The following is a 20,000-nucleotide window of genomic DNA, read 5'->3' on the forward strand; positions in this document are numbered from 1 at the left end:
GCTAGAGAAAGGCCAACTGGACAGACTGAAGAATGATGAAGGTGAGGGAGGGAGGGAGGGAGGGAGGGAGGGAGAGGGAGGGAGGGAGGGAGGGAGAGGGAGGGGGGGGGAGAGAGGGAGGGAGGGAGAGGGAGGGAGGGAGGGGGGGGGAGAGGGAAGGAGGGAGGGAGGGAGGGAGAGGGAGGGGGAGGGAGGGGGAGGGAGAAGGAAGGAGGGAGGGAGGGAGGGAGAGGGAGGGGGGGGGAGAGGGAAGGAGGGAGGGAGGGAGGGAGAGGGAGGGGGAGGGAGGGGGAGGGAGAAGGAAGGAGGGAGGGAGAGGGAGAGAGAGGGAGGGAGGGGGAAGGAGAGGGAGGGAGGGAAGAAAGGAAGGAAGGAGGGAAGGAGAGAGGTATGGAGGGAGGGGGGGAGAGGGAGGGAAGGAGGGAGGGAGGGAGGGAAGGAGGGGGGAGAGAGGGGGAGGGAGAAGGAAGGAGGGAGGGGGAGGGAGGGAAGGAGAGGGAGGGAGAGAGAGGGAGGGAGGGGGTAATAAGTCTCATACTATTCTCCCTCTGTAAAAAAAAAATTCTCATCCTCTCTCCCCTCCCTCCCCCCCCCCCCCCCCCCCCCCCCCCCAGCTCGTATCAGTCAGCTGGTGCGGGGGTTCTCGTCCTCGTGGAAGCGCTCCGTGGAGAATCTGAGTCAGGACGTCATGAGAAGCTTCACCAACTTCAAGAACGGCACGGGCATCATCCAGGTACCTCTCTCTCTCCCTCCCTCTATCTCTCCCTCCTCCCTCTCTCTCTCTCTGTCTCTCTCCCTCCTCCTCCCTCTCTGTCTCTCTCTCTCCCTCTCTCTCTGTCTCTCTCCCTCCCTCTCTGTCTCTCTCGGTCTCTGTCTCCCTCTGTCTCCCTCTCTCTCTCTCTCCCTCCCTCTCCCTGTCTATCTCTCTCCTCCCTCCCTCCTCTCTCTCTCCTCCCTTCCTCTTTCTCCCTCCCTCTCCACCCTCCTCTCTCTCTCTCCTTCCTCTCTCTCTCCTCCCTCCCCCCCTCTCTCTCCCTCCCTCTCCCTGTCTATCTCTCTCCTCCCTCCTCTCTATCTTTCCTCCCTCCCTCTCCCTGTCTATCTATCTCTCTCCTCCCTCCCTCTGGTACTTGTTGGTAAAGTTGAAGGGTATCTGTGTGAGTGTGTCTCAGTCTCCCTATAAATAACCTGTCCTTGTGTGTGTATATAACCTGTCCTTGTGTGTGTATATAACCTGTCCTTGTGTGTGTCTATAACCTGTCGTTGCCCTCCGGTCCTCCAGGGGGCGCTGACCCAGCTGATCCAGTACTACCACGGCTTCCACAAGGTGCTGTCCCAGCCCACCTTCCGCAGCCTGGCCGTGCGCTCCGAGCTCATCAACCTGCACCACCTCATGGTGGAGGTGAAGAAACACAAGCCCAACTTCTAACCCCACGGAGGGATGGAGGGAGAGGATGGAGGGAGGGATGGAGGGAGAGGATGGAGGGAGGGGAGGAGGGAGGGAGGGGAGGAGAGAGGGAGGGGAGGAGAGAGGGAGGGGAGGAGAGGGATGGAGGGAGGGGGGGGAGGAGAGGATGGAGAGGGATGAGAGGGATGGAGGGATGGAGAGGATGGATGGAGGGGATGGAGGGGAGGAGAAAGATGGAGGGAGGGGAGGGGATGGATGGAGGGAGGAGAGGGTGGAGGGATGGAGGGAGGGGATGGATGGATGGAGGGAGGAGAGGGATGGATGGAGGGATGGAGGAGAGGATGGAGGGATGGAGGGATGATGTGGACATGGACCTCACAGTCAGAGATGATCTCTGCCTGGTTGGAATCAGGAGGAAGAGGAAGTGATGGAGGTTCCAGTGATCCAGACTCCATTAACAGACTGATGTGATCTGGTGCACCGTTGATTGTTGTTTGTGTCCGACTGGTGTTTGGGTGGGTGGAGGGTGGGGGGTGGAGGTGGAGGTGGAGGTGGAGGTGGGGGGTGGAGGGGGAGCACTGGACTCTATACGTAGCAGCATGCTGGTGGAGGTGATGGAGCATTAACAACGAAGCATTAACAATGACCCGTCCTCCGATTCCTACCTCCCCCGGCCTCCCCTGGTCTGTCTATAGACCAGGTGCACTCTGGGATACCCTGGAACTCGAGGAGAGGTGATGAGGAGACAGGTGTGTTCCAGACCCCTGTGGTGGTTTAACGTGTGTGTGTGTGTATACTACCTGCTCCGGACGTGAAGGCTACATGTGTGTATCTGAGTTTAAACAGGCCCGGTGGTTCATTCCAGGGGGGTGTTCCATCAATGTCACCAAAGGAGAAAAAAAATCCAGACTTAGTTCCGACGAGACTTGTCAAAAATAAGCCTGGATTTTCCTTTAGCGACGTTGATGGCATACCCCCCCACTATGTGTCTGAGTTTTAACAGGGCCCAGAGTTTCACAACCTTTAATCTGGGTCAAGACGACCCAGGATCAGATGTTAGCTGGGTCATTTCCCCCTGTACGACTCACCACCTGACTGACAGATTTGATCCTGGATCTGATCTTGTCTGTCGGTGAGTTTGATTCAACGTTTTGAAATCCTGGGCCCATTGCTGTAATAACATCACCACAACATGTCTGTTTGGGTCATTTTCAATGATTTATTTAACATAAATTAAGCTGTAATAAACTACATTGAGGAACAATCATTGTACAACAGTCGTATTATATTCATAGTACTGTGAATAATAACAAGGTACTAACTACTATTAAATGACAACAACACACAATCAAACGTGCACAACAGGAAACAGATTTAGAACAACCGCCGACACCGTCAGAAAGGACAACGTGTTCAATGTTCAAACGCAGGGAGATAGTTCTTTCTTCCGAGGACAGACGTCTTGCGTCTCTCGGTTTTCATTTCGGCGCCCGTGTGTAACAGGTTAGAGCGTCACACACACATATCACACACGTCTAGAGATTCACCTAACAACAGTTCTCCATAAGACCATCCCTGGAAACAGCCTGCTAGTGAAGAGGGATGGCTTCAAATAGATCATTTTTTACATCAGTAGTATTTTTTATTTATTTTATTTTTACATTGTACAATTTTTTTACAATTGATCTTAGACGCTTCCCTGTCTGAGCTAAATATAAATGACATTTATAATGAAATGAAGCATGTTTGATGTATATGATATGTTATTGATGCCGTTATCAAAGGCAAAGTCAATGTAGGACAGGGCGGCAGTAGCTGCAGCAGACACGCTGTCTGTGTGAACACCGCAGGCCTGAGAGCCGCAGCAGACACACACACACACACACGCTGCTGCGGTGGTAGAGGTCGCAGTGTGGCCCTGGAGGAATAGGAATAGTAATAGTAATAGTCCACTGGAAATTGACCCAGAAATTGTGATTCTTATTAACTTTTATTATTGAAATGGTGATTCTTATAAAACGTTTATGATTGAAATGTCATCTATAGGCCTAGTGGATGAAATTCAACTACTTGGTTGCTAAAAGTTGCATTTTGGGCAATTTGAGTGATTAGCATATTATGCTAATGAATCGCAAAAAAACTGGAAATGGCAATATTTTTGCTTCTAGTTAACTTAAAAAAGGTGATCTGAGAGTCTAAGTCTTGTTGTCCAGAAGGTCATCTAGTAACATGGTGCCGTCACGCATTTCTGGCTTTACTATGGGGCTTCCAGCAGAGTATAAAGGCCAATGCACACGGCGTGCGATTTTGTCGCATGACAACATTCGATTCTCAATTCAAAATTCAAAACAATGGAATCGAATTCACGGTGCGACAAAATCGCACGCCGTGTGCATTGGGCTTAAGAGACAGATAAAGGTTTGAAATGAGAGAATATAATCGACATTCAGATAGCCTAACCCTCCCTGACTGGAGGACATGAAGAGAACATGGTGGTTCTACTTCCTGGTGTCGTGACCCTGTGCTTGTTGGGTCACATGACTGCGTGTCTGATGATGTCATCTCGTAGCCTAGTGTGCTTCATCATCATCGTCATGGTTACCGTCTTCATCTACAGGCGAGTGGTGGCACTGTCACGCCAAATAGTGTCCGGGTGCCAAAATACTGTTCGGGTGATGTAATAAGGTCTTTCGAACGCCGTGACGCGTTCGTTGCTGTGCCGACGTGAGCATTCCGGACATTCCTGAATAAAACTCTACCACTCGTTGTTTCTCCGTTAGCTAAACAAACAAACCCACGTCACATCAGCCAACGCAGCGATACATAGAACTCCATAACTGGATACTACTGTTTCCATTCATAACTATGTACATTTGGGGCTGTAATAATAGTAATAATAGCTCAGTCAAATGACCAGCATGCTGCTAGATTATAATAAGTAAGCTAGCTAGCTATGATTGGAAAGTAAAGTACTGGGGTATCCAGTTATGGAATTATATTCCTCACTACTTTGGCTGATGTGGGTTTGTTTGCTAAACTAGCCAAAATGAAATTAGCATGCCGGAACGCTGATGTCGGTATGGCAACGAACGCACCATGGCTTACATCACCCGGACAAACGTTGGCAGACGGACAGTATTTGGCATGACAGCACCCCTCCCCGCTTCCCCCTTCTATTCCCCCCCCCACACACACAACACAACACACACACAACACAACACACACGGCACAACACTTCAACCACTAGAAGACTCAAGAAGCCATAATGTTCAGTTTTCACCTCTGCATGGAACCACAGCTGACGGGGTGGTGATGTGATGAGGGTTTGTTTGCTAGGCTAGCCACCACTGTACCACTAGCATGCTAAACTAGCCACCTGTGTACCACTAGCATGCTAAACTAGCCACATGAGAATCAAGAGGCCGAACAGGAGACAGGCGCCAACGCTGAGAGGAGAGGAGCTGTTCTGTCTCCCCCTACCTGCAGGGAGGGGAACCACACACAACACATTTGATTACTAGATGATTATTTCTGTATATATGTATGTATGTATGTAGCCTATATATGTTACGGTACATGTGGGAAAAGTAGGGTTAGGGTTAGGTGCTACGTCGACTTGGTACATGCTGGCATGTCTAACCCTAACCCTAACCCTAACCCTAACCCTAACCGTAGCACCCTAGCACCTAAGCCTAACCCTAGTTTTCCCACATGTACCGTAACATATATATATATATTATTTATTATTTGTGGTGTTTTTTGTGAGGCTGTACAATAAGTAGCTTCAGTCACAGTGTGTCCTCTGAGGTCATGTGTTCTTACCGATAGGAGAGTCTGTGGACTGGATCTGGGGCTCATGGTGACTCTTGACCTCTGTGGGGATGGACAGTGTAGCATGTTAGCATCGGTTAGCTGACCGTGTGGAAGGAAGACTGTTTACCACAGAATACAGGTCGTGCTGGTGTTCACATGAGTCATACAGTCATTCAAAGGAGAATTATTCCATTCAAATAATCGGAAAAACCCTAATATGTAATCATGTTCAGGAGGTATAACATGTAAACCAGTTCATTTGACGGTCTATTATAGCGATTAGCTGTAGTCGATCTCCACCTTCCATTCCCAAGAGGCAATATGGGATTGATACATACATTTTTGTTACTTTTAAATTAATGACAAAAATATATATATATCACTTTGCTGTTGTTTGAATCCCAGATTGCGCCTTTGTTCTACCTCCCCCAGCCTCCCCTGGTGTTCTACCTCCCCCAGCCTCCCCTGGTGTTCTACCTCCCCCAGCCTCCCCTGGTGGGTGTTCTACCTCCCCCAGCCTCCCCTGGTGTTCTACCTCCCCCAGCCTCCTCTGGTGTTCTACCTCCCCCAGCCTCCCCTGGTGCTCTACCTCCCCCAGCCTCCCCTGGTGTTCTACCTCCCCCAGCCTCCCCTGGTGTTCTACCTCCCCCAGCCTCCCCTGGTGTTCTACCTCCCCCAGCCTCACCTCTCTCCACAGTGAGTTGCACCGTGCTGACAGCCAGCCCGTGGGGGTCCAGAACCTTGTAGGTTCCACTGTCGGCCGCCGTCAAGCCCGGGAAGGTCAGCTGCTCCCCCGCCTCCTCCAGACGGACCCCCCCCTTGACCCCCTCCCCCTCCTCCCCCTTCACCCACAGCACCTCCCACTCCGCAGTGTCGCCCCCCCCATGGAAGACCACCCGCACGGCCTGGGAGGTGTGGAGAGGCAGGGTCAGGTCCTCGCCCACGGACAGACGCAGCTTGGACTTGTGGTCTGGGGGGGGGGGGGGGGAGGTTGGGAGGGAGAGGGAGGTAGGGAGGGAGAGGGAGGGAGGAGGAGGAGGGGAGGGAGGGAAGTAGGAGGGAGGGAGGGAAGGAGAGGGAGGGAGGGAGGAGGAGGAGTAGGAGGGGAGGGAGGGAAGTAGGGAGGGACAGAGGGAAGGAGGGAAGGAGGGAGGAAGGTAGGGAAGGAGGGAGGGAGGTAGGGAAGGAGGGAGAGAGGAGGAGGAGGGAGGTAGGAAGGTTAAGAGGTAGGGAGGTAGGGAGGAGGAGGAGGGAGGGAGGTAGGAAGGGAGAGAGTGAGGGAGGTAGTGAAGGAGGGAGGGAGGGAGAGGTAGGGAGGGAGGTAGGGAGCGAGAGAGTGAGGGAGGTAGTGAAGGAGGGAGGGAGAGGTAGGGAGGGAGGGAGGTAGGGAGCGAGAGAGGGAGGTTAATTTCAAGTTGAGTTTATTTGTCATTATATTGAATACAAGTACACAATGAAACTAAAATAGAATCAATAGAAGACATTAAGCTAATAAAACAAGTCGACAACATTTTTGCAACACAGAGTAAAAAAAAGGTTAAGGGTTAGTGTTAGTGTTAGTGTATACTAACTCATAACTGGACTGCCACAGACTTATGAAGGCTTATAATGTTAATTCCTTTATTGAGAACCTGAACCGTTGCTCTCCTGCCTAGCGACCATACTTCACCTGAACCTACAGATGGTTACAGTAGGTTACTGTATACAGCAAAGGCACTACTGCCCCCTAGTGGTCAGATGTTGTATTCCCTAACCCTAACCCTAACCCAGGGTTCCCTAACCCTCTTACCTAACCCTTACCTAACCCTTACCATGGACTCTAAGCCTAACCCTTACCTAACCCTTACCTAACCCCTACCTAGCCCTTACCGTGGACAGAGAGCTGGACGCTCTGTATGAACCTCCTCCTCTGCGCCCCCCCCCCCGGGCCGTCCAGCACCATGAAGCTCTCGTAGAGCCCCACGTCCCCGAACTGCACGTCCCTCACCAGCAGGGAGCAGTCCCCCCCGCCCAGCCGCTCCAGGGGCACCTCCACGCGCCCCTCGAACCCGCTGGCCTCCCACCGCGCCCCCCCCTTCTGCTCGAACACCGTGTGGTCCGGCGTCTGCCACTGGATGTGACAGTCAGGGCGGGGGTGGGGGCCCGGGGGGGGGGAGGTCAGGTCAGGGGGGGTCGCCTGGGGGAGGGAGCTCCAGTGGCAGGGCAGGACGGCCTGGTTGCCCACCGCCGAGGACACCGACACTGGGATGGAGGATAGGGGGGAGGAGGCTGGAGGAGGTGGAGGGTGGTAGAGGAGGGGGAGGATGGTGGAGGAGGAGGAGGAGGAGGAGGGGGTGGTGGAGGAAGAGGTGAGGGGAGGAGGAGGAGGAGGAGGAGGAGGAGGGGGGGTGGAGGAGGAAGAGGAGGAGATGGAGGGTGGAGGAGGAGGAGGAGGTGGTGGAGGAGGAGGAGGGGGTGGTGGAGGAGGTGGTGGAGGAGGAGGAAGACGAGGAGGAGGATGAGGAGGAGGAAAAGGGTGGAGGAAGAGTTAGTGGATCCTATTGGTTGGTTTACTGATGGATGAGAACATGGTGGGTTTACTGATGGATGAGGACATGGTGGGTTTACTGGTGGATGAGAACATGGTGGGTTTACTGATGGATGAGGACATGGTGGGTTTACTGATGGATGAGGACATGGTGGGTTTACTGGTGGATGAGGACATGGTGGGTTTACTGATGGATGAGGACATGGTGGGTTTACTGGTGGATGAGGACATGGTGGGTTTCGACTCACCAACACAACTGACGATCAGGAGACAATGAAGATGTCTGAGGTCCCTGAAGGAAACACTGGGTTAGACAAACTCTGCACAACCCCCCAGATGACCATCAGACCAGCAGATTGACTTGTTCTTTCCTTTTAACTCATTTTAAATGTCTTACCACTCTTGTTATACTACAACAACAACAACAACAACAACAGTAAACAATGATAACGAAACAGCCAGAAATAATAATAATAATAATAATAATAATATAATATTAAGTTGCTGGTGAACTAGATATCTGTCGGGACCTACAGGGTGTGACTCCCGTGTGACTGATATAGACTTTAATATTGTCATCAAATCAGTCGCATCGGTTTCGTTTCTCTGCCTGCCTGGCAACTCATAACAGGGTCTGTTCGTAAACACGCTCTGGAAATCTGATCAGCACTCATGAAATGAAATGCCTCTCGTCCAATCAAATGACTCGGTCGCTCTATGTCTATGACGTTGACGTTGAACCCAGTGTGCGCTCCGGCGCTCTCAGAGAGAATGTCCCAACGTGGTGTTAGTAGAAACGAAACTTACAGCTCAGGAGGAGAAACAGAAACAGATCATCAGTTCTCGTCTGACGTCACGGTTTGGGTCTTCTGAGAAAACGAGACTTATAAGACCACCTGCGGTTCTGTCACCAGTGGGTCTGACTTGTTCGGTTCTGTTTATTCATCAAGGGATGAGAGTCTGTCCGCTGACTCTGGGGACGGGGGGATGTCACTACTAGGGACTGGTTAACATAATATAATAATAATAATAATAATAATAATAATAATAATAATAATACGTTTTATTTGTATAGCGCTTTTTTTCATGATTTAATTATTTTAGTCATAATAATATAATATTTAATCATATTTAATCATATATATTCATATTTCAGACTGCCAGACCAAACAATAAATGTTCCATCTTTTTATTGCGAGTCTAGAGATTCTGTACTTGTAACTACATCATTTAACAACGACGAAATTGATAAGATAAAACCGGCAAGACTCAAATTGTGCAAAACTATTTCTGATACTGACAAAAGTATCGCGTTCGAGTAGCCCTGCTACACATGTATAACCTACAATAGTTTATTTATGACAAGTCAAGTCAAGTCAAATCTTTATTTAACTTGCTTTTAGTTCTTATTCTTCTTATTCTTATGTTGTCTGTTTGCACCAACAACCACAGCAAATTCCTTGTACCGGTATGTGAAAACTACTTGGCGAATACAGTCATTCTGATTATAAAGCACATTTAAAACAACTTGCGCTGACCTAAGTGCTGTATATATGGATTAAAACAATAAAGGCGATTAAAATCACAATATATACAATCACAATAACGCAAGCATTAAGTACATTGAAAGTTGTAGTCAGGCTTAAGGTTAAGGTTAAGGTTAGGGTTAGGGTTAGGGTTAGGTTAGGGTTACAGACACTAGTGGTCAGTTGTAGTCAGGCTCACCGGAGTGGAGACATGGTCAGTTGGGTTGACTCCTCCAGAATCGCAGTTCCATCTGTTGATCTGCACACATACAGTAGGTGCGCTTATATTCCAGGCAGCGACATTGAGGCTGCGTTCGTAAACACGCTCTGGAAATCTGATCAGCACTCATGGAATGCCTCTCGTCCAATCAAATGACTCGGTCGCTTTATGACGTCGGACGCAGTGTGAGCTCCGGCGCTCTCGGAGCAAATTTACGAACGCAGACGACAGACGTTGAGGAGAAACGAAACTTATCGCTCAGGACGAAAGTGATGGAAACAGCAACAGAGAAACACGCCAACCTTCTGATGTGACCTCAGGATTGTGTAGAAACACACACAGGCGGAGAGACAATGCGCTTCTGTCCGCAGAAGTCCCCCAAAACCGCAGTTATTGTGCAACTGTTGGGGGTCTCGACTATAAAGCATAAGCACGCCTTTCCAGTCCAAGTCATTAACTTATATACCCCCACCACTGATCTGCTCTTCTGTCTCTCACTATGGACACATTGGTCTTCATGCTTACTTTCACATGTAAGTATGCTTATTGTTGTTATAAAGCGATATAGATAGACAGACAGACAGACAGACAGACAGATAGATAGACAGTCAGACAGACAGATAGATATATATATAGATAGACAGACAGACAGACAGACAGACAGACAGACAGTCAGACAGATAGATAGACAGACAAACAGACAGTCAGACAGACAGACAGATAGATAGATATAGAGTAGACAGACAGACAGAGTTAGATACATTGGGGTCATTTTTTATACGGTGCCTTTTCCGTCCCCAGTACTAAATCATGCTGTATTTTGACTAAATTTGGACAAATACTAATTCCATTAGGTTTTTCATGTCAATTGTTATTTATTATGAATACAATGATATGGGCTTCTAAGTTGTTGTTTTCTACATTTTAAAAGCTTTGGTTAAAGATGTAAATGGGATTTGGGATGTCCCGAGTGTTGTTCATTCAACTTCAATCCCCAAAAATAACTATTAAAAACATATACATTTCCAAATATGTTATTATTATTTCATTTTCCTGATCAATATCTATTGAAATCAAATATAGTTTTTATCATTTTTTTTTATTTTGTACAACAAATTAAGGTTTTGCTTACAATATTGCTTGTCCCTGCGATCACTGTCCACCCTGTTATGCTGTGTTAATGTCCCTTTTAAAAGAAAACTATATTTCTCAATCACATCACTCTCATGAGGTGACATCACATCAGTGGAGGGGATTTCAAATGTGGTAAACTGTGTGATTTTCTACCTCTTTTACCATCTGATTTGTATGTTTTTATCCAGTGAGTTTAATGTGGTTGACCATAACGTGTCCACCCTGTTATGCCTAAATATTGAGGAGATCAATCAAATTGAATAAATTCAAAAAAAGTATTTAGTGCAAATTAGATTCCTCATCAAGTATTCATGGTCATTCTAGGCATTATGCTAACACAGGCAGGCTAAAGGCTCACTTTAACTCAAAATGTCCACCCTGTTAGTGTCCACTCTGTTCTGGAGACACTCGCCCTATTCAACTACAGAGGGTATTCTAAATAAAATAAAATGTAGGTGCCTGAGCTTGACCACTATGTTTTTCAGCAAGCTAGATATGTCCTTTATATAATAGAACATTAAAATATAGATAAATCAACAATTTATTTTTCACAAGTTATGAAGTCCAAATGGCACCGTATTAAATAAAATGACCCATTGATTGATTGACTGATTGTCAAGTCAAAGTGTATTGATCATATGCATATACTACAGGATGTAAATACAATGAAATGCTTGCTTCATTTCAAGAGAGAGGGTTATCAATTATATTATATCCAAAATATTGTATCATTAACATAATAATATCAATACGTGATATTGACAATATCAATGTGACATGACGATTCAACCCGATCTATTTCGCTCTTTGTTTTCTAGACATTTCTGGACGACACGTGTTGTCGTCCGCGTCACCCCCCCTGTCCCGTCCCGTCCTGGCCGGGCAGAACGTGTCGCTGTCCTGCGGCCTGGCGGCAAGCCCGGAGATCACCTGGCTCCGGGTCAGAGACCGCCTGGTTCCTCTGCTAACCGCGAGGCCAAGTAAACTAAACAACAGGACAGATGTTGATCTACACGACGAAGACGACGTGGGTCACCTGGTGGCGGAGGGAGTGAGTCTGGAGGTGGTGGCTGTGACGGAGGCGGACCTGGGGCTGTACTACTGCTGTGGGCGCTGCGCGGGGACGGTGTGCTTCGATGAAGGAACTCGTTTGACTTTCGCAGGTTCGTGAAATCGTTTTTCCTCAGTGACGGCCATCACAGCAAGGTGCCTACCACTGCAGTTGTGCCCTTGAGCAAGGCACTGAACCCCTAAAAACCCCTGTGCTTAGTTAGAGCAAATAAACATATTTTCATTTTACTGTGTGCAATGACAAGAAGGTTGAATAATCTATATTGGAAGTGTGAGTCGTATGTAAGTCTGTGAGTACTACTGTGTGTGTGTGTGTGTGTGTGTGTGTGTGTGTGTGTGTGTGTGTGTGTGTGTGTGTGTGTGTGTGTGTGTGTGTGTGAGAGAGAGAGAGAGAGAGAGAGAGTGCAAATGAGCAGTGTCTGATGATGGTGTAGAGGTGTGTGTGATGGAGCAGAGGTGTGTGTATTTAACAAATATATACAAAATAAAAATATGTAATAATATTTAAATCTAAGCTAAAAACCTACATTTTGCAGCAGTTATGATTAAACACAAATGGTATTTACCCATGCAGACACAGCAGGTAGACACACACAACAGTAGACACACAAAACAGAAGACACACAACAGTAGACACACAACAGTAGACAGTGTGTGTGTTCCTCCAGGTCCAGAGGAGGCAGAGTGGAGGTGTGTGTGTGTGTGTAGAGGTGTGTGTAGAGGTGTGTGTAGAGGTTGATGGTGTGTGTGTGTGTGTGTGTGTGTGTTCCTCCAGGTCCAGAGGAGGCAGAGTGGAGGCCCCCGCCCTGCTGGCCTCTCCTGGCCACGGTGGCCCCGGCCTCCCTCCTGCTCAGCGCCCTCTGGGTCTGTCTGTTCTGGGTCAGGACCGGTCAGTCTCATGTTTTACATTTACATGTTTGGCGTTTAGCAGACGCCTTATTCCAAAGTGACTTACAATCGATACATTTGACTAAGCAAGTGAATCATCAGTTCACCAGTCGTAGCAGAAAGAGTAATCCAGCTCAGGCCAGGGGTTACCATAGATACGACAGGTAACTAGGTAGCCGCCCCTCTTTACAAAGCTCAAGCTGCTACTTACACACAACGACCACTAGTTGGCTAGCTTGTAAATTATTCTGCTTCCTACACAGAAAAACGGCAAAATATCTTCATATTATCCTGATGTGATGTTGAAAATGTAAGGATACTGGGTGGTAGAACGCACATATCTAGGAAAAGTCATGAAAGGAGAGTCCTGAAATTTGATGGAGTGCAAATATATATATAATCTAACATGTTTCTTTAGTCACATGACCCCTCATGGCTGTTCTGGTGTTAACCAGAGCGACATGTCCTTACTGTCCCTCCAGCCAAAGGCCCGTCTCTGTTCAGCTGCTGGAGGCGGGACCGGCCCAGTCTGAAGGTAGAGAGGCTCAGTTACATCATCACAGTCACACCAGAACGTTCTGGAACAGTCTGCCCCTCAACGTTCTGGAACAGTCTGCCCCTCAACGTTCTGGAACAGTCTGCCCCTCAACGTTCTGGAACAGTCTGCCCCTCAACGTTCTGGAACAGTCTGCCCCTCAACTTTCTGGAACAGTCTGCCCCTCAACGTTCTGGAACAGTCTGCCCCTCAACGTTCTGGAACAGTCTGCCCCTCAACGTTCTGGAACAGTCTGCCCCTCAACGTTCTGGAACAGTCTGCCCCTCAACGTTCTGGAACAGTCTGCCCCTCAACGTTCTGGAACAGTCTGCCCCTCCATGGTCATTTCAGTTCATCATATAGTTTTCAAGTTTCAACTGTTTTTGTTCACGTCACATCACACGAGTGTAAGAGAGTAACATTCTTAGGCTTCGGTTCCTGACATGGCAGCACAAGACCTTATATAGGCAACAGGCATAATTCAAGATAAAAAATAAATAAATAATAATAATAATAATAAAAAGTGACAGTAGTACACGACATAAGTGACCAAAAAATGATATGCATAAGATAAGATAAAGGTGACAATATTACAGGTAAGACAGGATACACTAGTGGTGCCACTAGTGTGTGTGTGTGTGTGTGTGTGTGTGTGTGTGTGTGTGTGTGTGTGTGTGTGTGTGTGTGTGTGTGTAGAGGTGTGTGTTGGGTAGTTGATGGTTGGTAGAGTTGTGTGTGTGTGTGTGTGTGTGTGTAGAGGTGTGTGTTGGGTAGTTGATGGTTGGTAGAGGTGTGTGTGTGTAGAGGTGTGTGTTGGGTAGTTGATGGTTGGTGTGTGTAGAGGTGTGTGTGTGTGTGTGTGTAGAGGTCTGTGTTGGGTAGTTGATGGTTGGTGTGTAGAGGTGTGTGTAGAGGTGTGTGTGTATGTGTGTGTGTGTGTGTGTGTGTGTGTGTGTGTGTGTGTGTAGAGGTGTGTGTTGGGTCACTAGGGAAACTGTTCTTTCATAGTTTTGATGTCTTCAGTATTAATCTACTGTGGAAAAATAATATAGAAATAAAGAAAAACCATTGAATGAGAAAGTGTGAAATGAGAAGTTTGGTGTCCAAACTGTCCGTCTGTCTGAATGACGTCTGTCTGTCTGACGTCTGTCTGTCTGATGTCTGTCTGCTAGTGAGGAACAGATACACTTCCTGTGTTATCCCCTGACCCTGTTGCCATGACGTCCTGTTTTAGGAGACGGACATGCACTATGCCAGTCTGAAGCACGCAGGCAAGCCCCGCCCCCGCGCTCCAGGAGAGCTGCCATTGGCCCAGGAACACGTAACCTACGCGACGGTGGCTCCCCGTGGCCAATCAGCTGCCTGATGCCTGACTCCACCCAGCGACAGTGCTGTTACCACCCTCAGGGTTAGCAGGGCGGTAGAGGCCGGGGGAGGTAGAAATCGGAGGACGTGCTCATTGTAATGATTGGAATGAGGTATGGAGTTTGACACGGTTCATCACTCCATCCCATGCATTACAATGAGCCCCGTCCTCCGATTTCTACCTCCACCAGCCCCACCCCCCCCTCCTAATGGGTCTACCCTTTTAACGTGAAAACAATTCTCATCTGGACTGTAATAATCTTCTTCTCCTGGAAAGCTTTTAAAAGTGTAAATAATAATAATAACTTTTATTTGTATAGCTCTTCTCCTGCAAGCATTGCAGCTCAAAATGCTCCAATCATTATATAATCATCATTTAATTATTTAGTCATTTAAAGGCAATATTAAAAAGATGGGTTTTTAGTCTTGACTTGAACATATGTGCTGAGGTTGCATCCCTAATTTACCTGGCAGTGCATTCCACAATTTGGGTGCATAACAGGAGAATGCAGCCTCACCAAATCTCTTCTTTTGTACATGTGGTACACAGAGAAAACCAGCGTCAGAAGACCTGAGAGCTCTATTGGGCTGATATGCTAGCAGAAGACCTGATAGCTCTATTGGGCTGATATGCTAGCAGAAGACCTGAGAGCTCTATTGGGCTGATATGCTAGCAGAAGACCTGAGAGCTCTATTGGGCTGATATGCTAGCAGAAGACCTGAGAGCTCTATTGGGCTGATATGCTAGCAGAAGACCTGAGAGCTCTATTGGGCTGATATGCTAGAAGAAGACCTGAGAGCTCTATTGGGCTGATATGCTAGCAGAAGACCTGAGAGCTCTATTGGTCTGATATGCTAGCAGAAGACCTGAGAGCTCTATTGGGCTGATATGCTAGCAGAAGACCTGAGAGCTCTATTGGGCTGATATGCTAGCAGAAGACCTGAGAGCTCTATTGGGCTGATATGCTAGCAGAAGACCTGAGAGCTCTATTGGGCTGATATGCTAGCAGAAGACCTGAGAGTTCTATTGGGCTGATATGCTAGCAGAAGACCTGAGAGCTCTATTGGGCTGATATGCTAGCAGAAGACCTGAGAGCTCTATTTGAACCCCCTGAACAAAGAAATGAAAATGATGATGTTTGCTTTATGAATGTTGTACTACACCAGTGTTTAAACTATTGTATCAACTATCCCCTATCAGAATTGGTCACCAGTGGAGCTGGACTCAAAGAGCTTCTTAACCTTCGCACGAATGTGATCTCGCTTGTGAGCTTGCTACTTCTTACTGTCCCACTGGTGTCTGCAGGACAGGTGACCTGCTGTTAGCTACTGTGCTCCTCTCACATAATGTACCTCAGGGGTGGCTGGGGTTGGAGCCTTGGTCCTTTACGTGTTTTAAGTGCTTGCTTAGGGACCAGCTCAGAGATATGCTCTGGGTTTGGATTGGTTCTTGTGTGTATTTTGTATGTTGTGGTGCTGTGTTGATGTTGTTTAAGATGTTGTTGTGTAATCCTATTGGTACTGTGAACAGGCCACACCCACCAGAGAGACCTCTGTCTCAGTGTGGCCCCCTGGGTAAATAAAGGTTACATAACACAACATCTGGGCTGCTGGAAGGGTTCTTCTCCGAGGAGGGCGGGGTTTCAGTGACTCTGTTACCTGTATATTGTACACCTGTTGTTGCCTATGGTTACGCCCAAGTTGCCAAGGTCACCTCGAACTGATTTTTTTTTTTTACATAAATAATAATTATAACAAACCAAATGAATGACATATTTTGACCAGCAGGTGGCACTAGTGTACACTGTTGATCAAAGCCTCCAGTAATAATAATAACCTTTATTTGTACAGCACTTTTCCTGCAAACGTTGCAGCTCAAAGTGCTTTAATCATTATATAATCTCAATTTAATTATTTAGTCATTTAAAGGCAATAAAAAGATGGGTTTTTGGTCTTGACTTGAACATAATATGTGCTGAGGTTGCATCCCTAATGTAAACTGGCAGTGAAGACACAATCTGGAGCATAAAATGAGAATGCAGCCTCACCAAACCTCTTCTTTTGTACATGTGGTACACAGAGAAAACCAAAACAAGAGGTTAGGTTAGACAAAGCAGAGGAGGCTACAGAATAAAGTGCAGTTTACAGTCCTCAACTAAGGAGTCGATATTGAATGGAGCTGCCGAGAAGACATCCCAGAGGTACTATATTTAAGCATTATACAACAGTTAGTTCCGACCAAGTCATTTGATTGGACAAGAGGCATTCCATGAGTGCTGATATCCAGTATAACAGCACTGGGACTTTTAACTATATGTATCACTCCGCCGCACAGATGTTCTACTAAATGACCGTTAATTAGACTACAATGTAGTCACTACATGTTTGTGTTCAGGTTACTAGGCAACAGTCCATTTGAAGTTCAGTTGCGGAACTATTTTTATTTTATTTTTATGATTAAATAAACAAACAAATCATAATCTGTTGTCGCTGAATATCAGCACGGCTGTGATTGGGTCGTAGGTACGAGGCCGCAGACAATCACAGCCCTGCTGATATTCAGTATAACAGCACGACCTCCAGTGTGATATTGCTTTTATACAACAGTTCTACAGCGCCATTTATTAGTTAACAGTAATAAGCGACAACAGATTATGATTTGTTTGTTTATTTAATCATTTATTTTGGCTCCGTCAACAAAAAATAGTTCCGCAACTGGACTGTTGCCTAGTAACCTGAACACAAACATCTGCAGGCTAGCTACTTTGTATTAACGGTCATTTGGGAGTGATACATAATAGTTAAGAGTCCCAGTGCTGTTATACTGTATATCAGCACTCATGGAATGCCTCTTGTCCAATCAAATTACTTGGTTGGAACTAACTGTTGTTGTATATATATATATATATATATATATATATATATATATATATGTATATATGTTACGGTACGGTACATGTGGGAAATCGGTACATATGGGAAAACTAGGGTTAGGTGCTAGGGTGCTAGGGTTAGGGTTAGGGATAGGATTAGGGTTAGGGTTAGACATGCCAGCATGTACCAAGTCGACGTAGCACCTAACCCTATTACCCTAGTTTTCCCACATGTACCGTAACATATACATACTATATGTATTGTTAGGGTTAGGGTGCTGTTACTACTGCTTACTGTGTTTGGTTGAAGGGGTTTTTCACCTCTGGTTCTACCAGTTTGCTGTGACAGTGTGTCTCTATCGAGCCACCAGGAGGGGGCGCTGTCTTCATGCATGTTCCTGTTAAAGCCAGGGGCGAGGCTATGTTCTCTGATGTTATGTTGATGCATGCATTTATTATGGATTTATTTATTCTAATTTAAAAGCCACAGGTTAACCAGTACAGCTGCCCCATCCTATTTCCCCCTCTAATCATTCAGATATTCAGAATATGTATATTTATGTTAATGAGACAATCTGGGATTGGTACATACATTTTTGGATTTAAATAAATTGTGTACTATAGCCATTGATTCTTGAAGAATCTAATGTATAAATGCCTCATAAGCTTAGTTCTAACTGAACATCAGAACCCAAACATATAAGCTTGTTATAGCTTGATATAGATGAAATTTGTTCAAGAAATCTTGAATCGCCTTATTTTTCAATACGCGTTTTAGGATCCATGACTCCGGACACCCAGCTCCACTGGCGGATTCAGGGGGGGGGGGGGGGGGGCAGGGGGGCGACCGCCCCTCCTGGTGCCCCCACGGTTGAAAAACGTCTCACTTAAGTGCCCTTTTGGGTGGCAAAAATGAGAGGATGTGTCCTATTGGTGCCCCTCCAATGGTCTAAATTTGACCATGTGCCCCCCCACAGTTGAAAAACGTCGCACTAAAGTGCCCTTTTGAGTGGCAAAATTAGAGGATGTGCCCTATTGGCTGCCCTTCCAATGGTCTAAATTTGACCATGGGGTCCCATGTTGTGCAGTAGATGCCCTTTTATTCTTTTCGCCCCCCCCCTGCCCTTCAAACAGCCTGAGTCCACCACTGCCCAGCTCGCAATTGAAAGTGGTATTAAAACACTGTGTATTAACTTGGTAAATCAATTTGTTAGGGTTAATTGACTTGGGCCAAATCAGAACAAACAATTTAAATGTATAAATGTATTCCAAATAAAGTCTGGACTGGATTAATCTTTCTTTTTTCTTCTACATGTATTTTTGTTGTTGTTGTTGTTGTTATTTTTTCTGAGTGAGGCTATGAGTCCCACTCATATTTTTTTATTGGACAGATACAGTGAAGACAGACAGGAAAGTAAGGAGAAGAAGGGAGAGAGAGAGAGAGACATGTCAGCAGGGCATGGGCCGGATTCGAAGCCATGCCGACATGAGCATATGTGTGCACTGTAGACCGTGGTGCTAGACCACTGGACCACCCCAGGACACCCCTACATGTATTTATTGACAAGGCATGCAATAGCCTATGCACCATTTCGGTAAAATGTCCCGCATACTACCGGTATCTATTAAAGTCCACTGGTTTCATATTTCATTGCTTGTGTAGCTTATTTTAAAACATAACGTTGTGTAGCTCCTCCATCTGAGCTGATCAGTCAGTCCTGCATGCAGCGGCACTGTTCTTCTCTAAACCCTCGAGTGGATGCGTCATCAAGCAAGTGCCCAAGCGAGCTCAACCAAGGGGAATATTATTATGCCATGTTGGAAACAGGCCCCATGAAACATGTTTACTCATCGCCATGGTAACCACTCTTCATTCTCACCGAAGCGGTTATGAAACTGAGTGGCAACCGGAGCCATAAATATACAGAGAGTTTGGGCCCATAGGAATAGCCTTTTAGGAATTATACCAGCGATAAAAACATGGAATGACGCAAATCTCACAAACTGAAAATCGTCTCTGTTTCATACAAGAACAGGTTTATCAAAGCCATAACTACTATAATCTATGGTTATACCAAACATATAAAAGTGCAAAAAGTGCAGTGTCGGGAAGGCAGGCTCACGTCAGGTCAAAGGCCAGGGAGAAGAGATGTGTTTGTGTTTTGGCTAGTTTTTTAAAAGCCTCGATGCTCTGGGCGGATCTGATGTGGAGGGGGAGACTATTCCAGAGCCTAGGGGCTGCTTTGGAAAAGGCTCTATCCCCTCTGGTTTTTAGTTTAGTCCTGGGGACCTCCAGAAGCAGTTGCTCAGCTGACCTCAGGGCTCTGGATGGGGTGTGGTGGCGCCATAGGTCAGCCAAGTACGGGGGTGCCTGCCTGTTCAGTGCAATATGACAGAGCTAGAGGTCTGTTTTGTAAAAGCGTATGTCAGAGACGCAGCTAAGATGACATGTTCTAAGAAGAGGGGTGTCTGTAGTATGTAGGGTTGAGAGTTTCCAGGCATGTCTGGTATGCTTCCATCCATCCATGCCGTTTAAGACGACCTTTCCTACGAGTCTTCTAAAGGTAGTGATGAAAGGGACACTCCTCTAACATCCACTACGTCAAACTACACACCGTCCTCTAGTGTGAGACGTCAACC

General features: G+C 46.8%; 2 protein-coding genes across 2 annotated transcripts in view; one reads left to right on the top strand and one right to left on the bottom strand.

Moving 5' to 3' along the window:
- Positions 1-1,430, top strand: part of vps52 (VPS52 subunit of GARP complex) — a gene marked incomplete at its 5' end in the record, with an annotated part of 27,030 nt that extends 25,600 nt beyond the window's left edge. Inside the window, 3 exons of the mRNA XM_080532244.1 lie at positions 1-41; positions 615-733; positions 1,283-1,430. The exon at positions 1-41 is cut by the window's left edge and continues 71 nt beyond it. Of these exons, the coding sequence (XP_080388370.1) occupies positions 1-41; positions 615-733; positions 1,283-1,429 (307 nt within the window). The 3' untranslated portion in view covers position 1,430. The remainder of the gene's footprint in view (positions 42-614; positions 734-1,282) is intronic.
- A 3,786-nt stretch (positions 1,431-5,216) lies between these two features.
- On the bottom strand, positions 5,217-7,790 carry LOC308158375 (uncharacterized protein; the record flags this gene model as incomplete). Its single annotated transcript, XM_080531964.1, has 4 exons — positions 5,217-5,281; positions 5,907-6,191; positions 7,091-7,462; positions 7,775-7,790. 4 exons carry the CDS (start codon positions 7,788-7,790, stop codon positions 5,217-5,219), a joined length of 738 nt encoding a protein of 245 aa, XP_080388090.1.
- Positions 7,791-20,000: the final 12,210 nt, after the last annotated feature.

The sequence above is a fragment of the Nansenia antarctica genome, assembly GCF_963989245.1.
Source record: "Nansenia antarctica genome assembly, chromosome: 5".
NCBI classification, from domain to species: domain Eukaryota; kingdom Metazoa; phylum Chordata; class Actinopteri; order Argentiniformes; family Microstomatidae; genus Nansenia; species Nansenia antarctica.